Source organism: Cervus elaphus, chromosome 23 (genome assembly GCF_910594005.1).
Source record: "Cervus elaphus chromosome 23, mCerEla1.1, whole genome shotgun sequence".
Taxonomy (NCBI): Eukaryota; Metazoa; Chordata; class Mammalia; order Artiodactyla; family Cervidae; genus Cervus; species Cervus elaphus.
Window position 1 is genome coordinate 18,472,011 of NC_057837.1, and position 9,708 is coordinate 18,481,718.

At 44.6% G+C, this 9,708-nt stretch overlaps 1 protein-coding gene across 3 annotated transcripts in view; it reads left to right on the top strand.

Moving 5' to 3' along the window:
* CUL2 (cullin 2) overlaps positions 1 to 3,323 on the top strand; it is a 69,065-nt gene extending 65,742 nt beyond the window's left edge. For all 3 annotated transcript variants that reach the window (XM_043883771.1, XM_043883770.1, XM_043883769.1), the window contains exons 20-21: positions 1,850 to 1,966; positions 2,724 to 3,323. In XM_043883771.1, the coding sequence (XP_043739706.1) occupies positions 1,850 to 1,966; positions 2,724 to 2,855 (249 nt within the window). In that variant the 3' untranslated portion in view covers positions 2,856 to 3,323. The remainder of the gene's footprint in view (positions 1 to 1,849; positions 1,967 to 2,723) is intronic.
* Positions 3,324 to 9,708: the final 6,385 nt, after the last annotated feature.

A 9,708-nucleotide genomic window follows, 5' to 3' on the forward strand; every position in this document is an offset into this window, starting at 1 on the left:
GAGAACTCAGGATTCACTCTCTTAACCACTTTCATATATAACACACAGCAGCATTAATTATATTTATCATGTTGTACATTACATCTCTAATAGTCATTTTATAATTGGGAGTCTCTACCTTCTAACTGCCTTCATCCAATTTTCCTCCCCTCCCCCACCAACCCGTGCCTGTGGTAACACCAAATGTGGTCTCTTTTTCTATGAGTGTGTGTGTTTTTGAAGTATAATTGATGCTATGTTAGTTCCTGTTACACAACATAGTGATTTATTTCTGTACATTTCAAAATGATCACCATGAGAAGCCTAGTTACAATATATCGCCATACAAAGATACCACATAAATTTCCCCACACTGCACATTTCATACCCAAGACTCATTTATTTTCCCGCTGGAAGTTTATACCTCTTCATATCCTTCACCAGTTTTTCTCTTTCCCCCATCGTCCTTCCAACCACCTGTTTATTCTTTGTATCTATAGCTCTGTTTTGCTATGTTTGTTCAGTTTTTTTTTTTTAGATTTTACATATACATGAAACCATTTTAGACATGTCTTTCTCTGTCTGACTTACCTCACTTAGCGTGATACTCTCTAGGTCCATCTGTGTTGTTGCAAATGGCAAGATTTTATTTATTCTTTTTTTATGACTGAGTAATATACCATTGTGTGTGTGTGTGTACACCGTATCTTTTTTATCCATTCATCTATTGATGGGCACTTAGATTGCTTCCATATCTTTGCTATTGTAAGTAATGCTGCAATGAACATATTTGCTTTTAAGTTTTATTAAAATGTATGGATTCATTTCGTATTCTTTTCAAAAATTTCTACCTTGAAGAATAATGTAATCTCTCATATTCTTCATTCATAAAATAAGGGAAAGTTTTGCTAACACATTTCTTTCAAAGAAAAACTGTTGAAAATGCTTTCAGACTTCCCTGTGCAAATGAACTGCATGGAGATTACGTTAAAACTCAAAGTGTGATGAACTCATAGGTCTGGAGTAGAGTCCGACCTGGGATGAGCCAGTGTGCACTGTGAACACCCGCCGTTGACATGGTGGTTGTTCTCAGGCAGCCTGTTATATCACTGCGGATTTCCTTATTGCTTCCCGTGTGCCACCCTGACCTTGGGCTTGAGGCAGGTTGTGAAGGTATCAGATATGTCAGGCTCCCCTGGGAACTTAACTTCCCCCGCCAAGGTCAAATGTTAATTAGTTGCTATTCAGTTTGACCCCTAAGATGATCACGATCTCATATTCCTGTAGGCTAATGGTGATAACGTGTACTAGGTTGTATTTTATCTGTTAAGCTGCTGTGAGATCCCTATTAATGTGGCATTGCCTGCTTCTGTGCCTTCCCACCACTGTCTTCCCTTGAGCTCCATGGAGAGAGGCCCTTCTGGCCCAGCCTTCCTGGCTTCTCTGCTTGAGTCAAATGGAGCCCTTCCCAGCTCTTGCCCTTGAAGCCTGATCCAGTATCCACTTGGAGCCCGTTGCTAAAGTCTGCAAGCTTTGTGGTATAAGTCTTTACTCACTCATAGGTCCGCGGTCTTGAGACTTACTAGTCTGTGTCACTTAAGTTCTACTTTCTTGACTATTTACACTGAGTACAATGTACTGTAGTGTTCATTTTTTTAAAAAAATAGCCTTCCCACTTTAACTTGAGAAATTATATATAACTCTTCATAGGTATTCTTTTGGTAATGGTTATGTTATATTGGGCACATAATCATATAGTTTGATATCTGAGTATTGATTGGAGATTTATTTAAACTCACAAATAAAATGAGTTAAAAACAAGTGAAGTGTCTGAGGGTCTCATTTGCTTTTTATGGGCTTCATAAAACAGGAAATGGAGCAGACGAGAAGTGCTGTAGACGAAGACCGGAAAATGTACCTCCAGGCTGCTATAGTTCGTATCATGAAAGCGAGAAAAGTACTGCGGCATAACGCCCTTATTCAAGAGGTAAAAGGGGAAAGTCCTGAGGACTTCTTGGGCAGAGGGTATTAGGATTAGGCAGTGTTTCTTTGTGAAGATGATAGAGAAACCTGTGACTCCTGTATAGCATAAAGAAATGCTTTTTGTTACTGAAAGAGAACAGTGCTCATAAATCCAATATGAAATTCACGTTTAGATTTAGAGGCCTGAGCCTCGTGACCAGTTACTGAAGGAGGTCAACCGTATCCACCACTCACTCCCTCCTTGAATACACGCGTGTCTCCCATTTGGTGGAGCGCTGTGCTGGTCGCCGTGGGGTGCACACCAGCTCAGGACGTGGCTTCTGCCCTTTGGGAGTTCAGTGTCGTAAGGAAGAAATGCGTTACTGAAGTAATGTGTGAGTAAGTAGAAAATTACAGTAATGTGCAACAAAGAAAAGGTATATGGTACAATGAGAGTGTATACAGGTCTTGACTCAGGGGGTGTTAGGGAAAGCTTTCTTGAGCAGGTGTCCCTTCAGCTAAGAGCCAGAAGTCAAGCGGAGGGATTAAATGGAAGCTCGAGGGCGTGTATGAATAGTTAGGTTAATTAGTTTGTGATTTGATTTAGTATGTTATTAGGTTTGGCTGTATCTGTGCCCTTGACCATTTAAATTCCTTCACAGCCTCAACGTTAAGACTTTTCCCATAGTTTGCGTCAAAATGTATTTTTGTGCATTGCATCAGAGCTGAACAAAGTGCTCCTGGCGAGAAGAGCATTTTTACCATCCGCCTCTCTCCCACAGGTGATTAGCCAGTCAAGAGCTCGGTTTAACCCTAGTATCAGCATGATTAAGAAGTGTATTGAAGTCCTGATAGACAAACAGTACATCGAACGCAGCCAGGCGTCCGCAGATGAGTACAGCTACGTAGCGTGACGCGGCGCTCCTCCGGCGTGGGTATGAGAAGGTCATTGCCATCAGCATCCGGTGTGTTCCCGTGGGAGAAAGCAGGCCTGTGCCTCCATAATTTGGTCATTTGGCAGCCCCTGTTTCTCTGCTGTTTACAACATCACCAGTGCCACGTCATGAGCGTCAGAGAAAATGCCTAGAGATATTTCAAGCTCATGTCATTATGACATTTCTTAAAACTTTATTAAAAAAAAGGATGAGTGAAGTATTGCTGAAATGTGGAAATCTGGCTGGGTACCATGCTTTTTCTCCCCTTCACGTTTGCAGTTGATGTGTTTTTTTTTTTTTTTAATGTATCTTAAAGGACATAAGATTAAAAAAAACCTAAATATTGTAATATGACAGATAACCTAATAATTGTATCTACATTAAAATGACAAACATGATATTGCTGCTTGTCAAATAAAAAAATAAAGAAATAGAATGCCTTTTTTATGTGGATGGAGTATCACAATATAATGCTCAGAAATGTCCGTTGAGTCCTTGTGCTCCTGTTTAAATCCTACATGAAAAAGTCTCAGTTATTGTTTCTGAATGCCTTCAGCATAAAGGATGCGTTCAGCATAAATGATGTTTTCTTTCTATGGATTAGAGCTACATTGGATGTAAGCCTTGTGAGGAGTGAGGGTGTCACTCTGTCTCGAGTTTCTGGTGGTGTCCTGCTGCAGCGCAGATCCGTGAGCGAGGGGACTGTGGTGACCTCACGTCTGGCTTAGAAAGAGCCATCATTCCCAGGTTGTGTTACTTCTGCCTCCACAGTACATCAGTTCTAATGAGGTCTGACGCCCCTCTGCTCCTTCCCTGCCCCCTTCCTCGGGGTCGTAGGTCATCCTGCGGTGCCGGTGTCTTCCTGTGCGTTCCTCCCGTACCCCTGCCTGCCCGTTACTCTCCCACCTCCTACCATTTTAACACTAGATTCACTCCTACATCACAGATACTCTTAGCTATGCATGACCTAAATACTTTTTTTTTCTGTATAGTGCATTACACCAGGTGCCGCTTTTATAGACATGAAAGTTCGTTATTTTGTTTATGTGTATCAACAGCAGTATTAGAACACTCCGGTTTATTTCCACATTTATCATCTATCCTTCCTCCACCGCTACACACATGTTTTTTTAAAAAGCCGAGATATTTTAAAGCATATCCTTCGTGGATCATTTCACTTGCAATATTTCAGTCTATATCTCTAACAGAAAAGGCCTGTAGAAAACACAACCACAGTTACTTGACTACACTTAACAAATAAACAATAATTACTTAATATCATCTCATACATGGCTTGTCTTCCAGTTTCTCTTATTGTTGCCAAAGTGGCTTTTTCAGTTGGTTTGTTTGATGGTACTTTTTCTAACTCTTGTCTCTTCAGTGTTTTAAAAAAAAAAATGCTGAGCTTTTAATGACTTCTACTGTATTTCTCATTTTCCCTTTTATCCCCTAGAGAGGAAATAATGGCAAATCATACAATGTTGTACGTCCACTGTCAAAAAACAAACCTTTGTTTTGATAACTTGTTGATAAAGTTTTCCAAATTGATTCCTTTTTTCTTAAATGCTTATAAATGTTAAGTCTTATCCTGCTATCTAATTGCCAAGAAAACATATTGAAAAATGGAGAAAATACTTGGGCCAAGATCAACAGAAATGACTGACAGGAGTTTTTGTCCCATCTTTTTTCCATTTCTCCTGAAAGGAGACATATTGAAGGCACGGTTGTCATCCGCGAGGAAGGAGCCAGGTTCCCTTAACAGAGGCGCCTTCTGAGAGGATGGATTTCGTGTGCCTTCTGGTGAGCAGCAAGGAGCTGGGGAATACCTGAGGCTGCGGGGTCGGGTGGGGTCAGGTAGGCAGCGTCACGGCAGCAGCCAAACCTTGGCACACGGCCCTGTGCTGGGTGCCCAGAGCCATGGCAGGAAGGGTCAGAACGACAGAAGGGCAAAATGAGGGAGGACGGGAAAGGCTGTCAGTGCTTTGCCTCAGAGAACAAAAAGAATGTGACCAAAACTCGGAGAAGTTAAAAAATCACGCATACTGGGGTGGTGAAGATCTGGTTTAGAGCCATACAACGTATAGCTCTTGTCAGCACTTTGTCTTTTCCTTTCAAACCCAGATATTTTCATTGCTACTGTAGGTGCAGATTTATTCTAGAGTTTGGTCCAATATTGTATGACAATCGCTCTAATATGAGCAATAGAATAGACATTCTGGAGTTTGTGTTTTACCTTATAGCTTATGGTCTTAATGCTACATGTTATTTGTTTGCAATCTTCAGATAATCCTGAAAAATAAGCAGCATTCCTCTCTTTTCATAGATGAGGAAACTAGAGTGCTTTCCAGGAGTCATTGCCAGAAACTGCATAACCTGAACTTAAAGCCAAGGCAAAACTGTAGACCTAATATAGTATATCCTGTGAATTAGATAGAAATAACTTCATTTTATATGTGAAGAACGATCATTTTTCCTAACTTTTCATAATAAAAGTTTGTGTCCAGTTAATTTGTGAGTAATAAACACTTCCTATTTTAGTTTCTTAAGATACTAATTTAAGCTGTAAATATACATGGTTAAATGAGTTGGCTCAAAACCTCCTCCATCTACAGGTGGACAGAATCCTGAACAAAAGCACTTTCAACAGTCAGGCAGAGGGACGGGCTTCTCTGAGGCAGGCCATTATGTATGATTATAATAACAAAAGCAATAGAAAACAAGTCAAAGAAACTGTTCCAACATGAAGTCAGGAGTCAGATTTGGCTCTTCACAGCAAAAAAGGATACGAGCTTTTAAAACAGTAGTTGTAAGGGCAGCTGTATGCAGGCCATAGCTAAATGGGTGGGAATGAATATGGAAAGGCTCACTAGTTGAGGATTGGCATGTTCATGGGGCATATCTAAGGCCGAATCAATAAAATCCTCATGTGAGACATAAGCCCCACTGGTTGGAGTTCATTAAAGGTGGGCTTCACTGGTGGGCAGGAATGATTTTCACATTTGGTGACTGTGCTGCCTGGGAAAAGGTAAGGTTTATCTCCCATGCCTCCCTCTAGGGCTCAGGCAACCCCCACTCCTTTGTCGCCCAACAGCCATGCCCCGGGGGCCAGGTCTTGTGTGGGTACCATGGCTCTGACCACCAGCAGCCAAGGTATGATCTGTGCCCAGGTGGGGCATTTAGACTTGTGTTGGTCAGACGTGAACACAGCATTCCAGGTGAAGGTGCTGAGGAAGGGAACTCCTGGGCGCTTGGGGGAGGTCCAGTAGGAGAAGTTAAAGGCAGAAAATGAAGGTGGGAGAGCGCAGGGTGGGCTGCAGCGGCCAGAACACCTGCTGAGCCTGAGCGGCTGGCGTTCACACAGTTTGCTTGGGCGGGTTATATTTGTATCGGAAAAAAAGCGGATGACGATGTTTTTTAAAGCATAGGTGGAGAGTGCATGAATGTTTCCTTTGCTGATGCTGTATAGTGTACATATTTCTATTTTTTCTTTGGTGTTTGTGAACCGTTTCAGAGTATTTGCAATTTCAGTGGGAAATGGAGACACTGTGTGTGTGCAGAATGGAGGGCGGGCGGGAGACGTTTACGGAGGACTCAGGAGGCCCAGGCGGGACTGGGCAGTGAGGAGGGGGCCAGTGGCGCCCTCCAGTGGCGGCAGTGGGTAAAGCGACACCCTTCCCAGTGGACTGGGTTGAGGGCAGAGGTGAGTCAAAGAGGACCCGAGACTCTTGGCTGTTACAGCAAATACCATCCAGCGAGACGGGGCACCTGGCCAGACGCGAAGGTGGAGAAGGAGCAGGGTGAGCCTGGTTCCAGACACCCGTGATGTGTGTGAGGTAGCCCAGTGGAGCTGGCAGATGGCCCCAGGGGCCTGATGCTCCTGATGTAGGTGCTCTGATCCTGGACCTCAGAAGCCAATCGTAGAGGCTTCTGAATCCATCCTCATTCCCCTGACTCTGCAGCTCTTGAATTACTGTCCCGGATAACTGTGACTACAGAGTAGTAGGCATTTACTACCACATGAGTGTAGTACATAGCATCTTACATGATGAAACCAAGAACCAACAAGAATGAGAATATGTGATCGTTTGTACATGTCTCGAGAAGTCCCTTGGACTGCAAGGAGATCCAACCAGTCCACCCTAAAGGAAATCAACCCTGAACATTTATTAGAAGGACTGATGCTGAAGCTGAGGCCCCAATACTTTGGCCACCTGATGTGAAGAGAGCCGGCTCATTGGAAAAGACCCTGATGCTGGGAAAGATTGCAGGCAGGAGGAGAAGGGGATGACAGAGAATGAGATGGTTGGATGCCATCACTGACTCAATGGACGTGAGTTTGAGCAAACTCTGGGAGATAGCAAAGGACAGGGAAGCCTGGTGTGCTGCAGTCCATGGGGTTGCAAAGAGATAGGACTGATTGACTGAACACATGTTCTAGGGTCTGTCTTCCTAGAACTTCAGAGAGTGGTCTTTGTCACCCTACTTGGAGGCAAGGACATGTTTGTAGAAGTAGAGGAATTGAGCCATAAGTCACTCCATTATATGATTATTTCTTATGTTCACAATCTTTGTTAGCATTAAGTGGAAACCTGGAGGGAGGAACATATCGGTGTTTTGCATTCTCCTGACAACATTAATGGTACAGTTTTTCAGCAAAAGGAAGAAACGTTTGAGAACTAGCTTGTGGAAAAGAACTCAAATAAGGAAGGCAGGCAGGGTTTGTTCAGTTTTCGATTCTTTATTGTTTGCTTTTTCTCCAGTGCTTACTATTTATAGTTACAATAATTGAAGAATTGCAGCCTGTGTCAGAGGTTCACAGTCCAGGGGAGGGTGGGTAAAGCGAATGGGTTGCTAATTTTATCCCTTGTGGTTAGTTCGGTATTTTCCTTGGAAGAACTTTGGGTTATAGGAAAACGATGGAAATGTTTTGTGATTTTTGTAACCGCCCTGTTGAGGTATCACTCGCTTTGTAGGATTGCCTACCTCAGCACTGCACTGACAGCCTGACCTCAGAGTGGGTGGGCTTTATTAGTTTATGCTTTGGGGAAGAAAGGACAAGCTTGAAAAGCAAAGGTCTACTTTCAACAGAAATAAGCTGGTTTAGCATCAACTGTACCTAATTTTGGCCACCTGATGCGAAGAACTGACTCCTTGGAAAAGACCCTGATGCTGGGAAAGATTGAAGTCAGGAGGAGAAGAGGACAACAGAGGATGAGATGGCTGGATGGCGTCACTAACTCGATGGACATGAGTCTGAGCAAGCTCCGGGAGTTGGTGATGGACAGGGAGGCCTGGCGTGCTGCAGTCCATGGTGTCGCAAAGAATCAGACACGAGTGAGGGACTGAACTGAACTGAACTGAACCTAACGTGGTCCAAGGAGGTCACCCATGCAGCAGAAGTGCCCTGATAGAGAAAAAGTTGAATGCTGAATAGGAAAAAAGAAAGGCTGTTTTAGCTGTTTATATACTGCTGAGGTGACTAAATTCAAATCTATGCTGTGCATGGAGGAAACTTGGGAGACACTTTGTTTAGACTGTACATTTTACAATTCCCATCTCTCAAGGTTGGCAGCCAAGAAAGATACCAGCCCTGCAGCCCCCTGGTGCAATGGTAAACTGGTTGTGCAGTGGGAGAGGAAGGGGCCAGAACGGGTGGGGTGGGAGGACGTGCAGACCCTGATTGCACAGCACCTGCTCCACCCGGCTTGCCCCCCAACCCCCAGCACCGCCCCATGAAGCAGGGTGAGAGGAAGAGGTGTCCGCAGCCTAACCCACCGCCTCTGCCCTCTTCCCTGCTGGCATCAGCCCAGGTCCAATCGGAGAGAGCCTATTTGCATTCCCGAGGAGACGGCACCTCCAGGAGGCCAGCCTTCCTCTGGACAAGTCAGGCAGGCTCACTGCTGATCCAGTCACTTAAACCCCAGCTGGCTCCCTCCAAAAGCTCTGACACCAATTGGAATTCCTTGAAGCTGCCGATCCCAGAAGCAGCACTCAAGGACCAGGCTGCTAGCTAATGCATCTTTGTCCCTGTCAGATCATCACTCCTTCCAGGGGTGACTCTCAAGAGGCAAGGATGGGGCCAACCAGGAAGCTCAGGGAACTCGGTGGAGCACTGTGGGTGCAAGGTGTGATGTGAACTCAGAGGATTGGGGTCAGTCCTTTTCTGCCTGAAGGACTTACTTCATTAACTGCTTTGTTTTGCAGTGGGTGGGTGTGTATGTTCATTTTCGTTAGACTCATCTAATACTGTCTTTGGTTGCATACTGATTGTTGTTGAATCGCTCAGTTGTGTCCGACTCCTTTGTGACCTGGTGGACTGTAGCTCGCCAGGCGCCTCTGTCCATGGGATTCCCCAGGCAAGAATACTGGAGTGGGTTGCCATTTCCTTCTCCAGGGGATCTTCCCAACGTAGGGATTGAACCTGCATCTCCTGCATTGGCCGGCAGGATGCTTTACCACTGAGCCACCAGGGAAACCCACTTATTGTTCCTGCTTCCTGCACTGTGTTGGATAGTGTCCCCCCAAACTGCATGTCCACCCAGAACCTCTGAATGTGACCTTGTTTGGAAATAGCGTCTTTGCAGTTGTAATCAAGCTAAGTTGAGGTCATGCTGGGTTAGTGTGAGTGCTGATACAATGATGGGGTCCTAGTAGGAAGGTCATGCTGGGTTAGTGTGAGTGCTGATACAATGATGGCAGTCGTTATAGGGAAAGGGAAGTTTGGACACAGACCCACAGGAGAGGCAGCCATGTGAAGACAGAGGCAGAGATCGGAGTGATGCAGCCATGAGCATCACAGACAACCAGCAGAACCTGGGAGAGGCAAGACCTT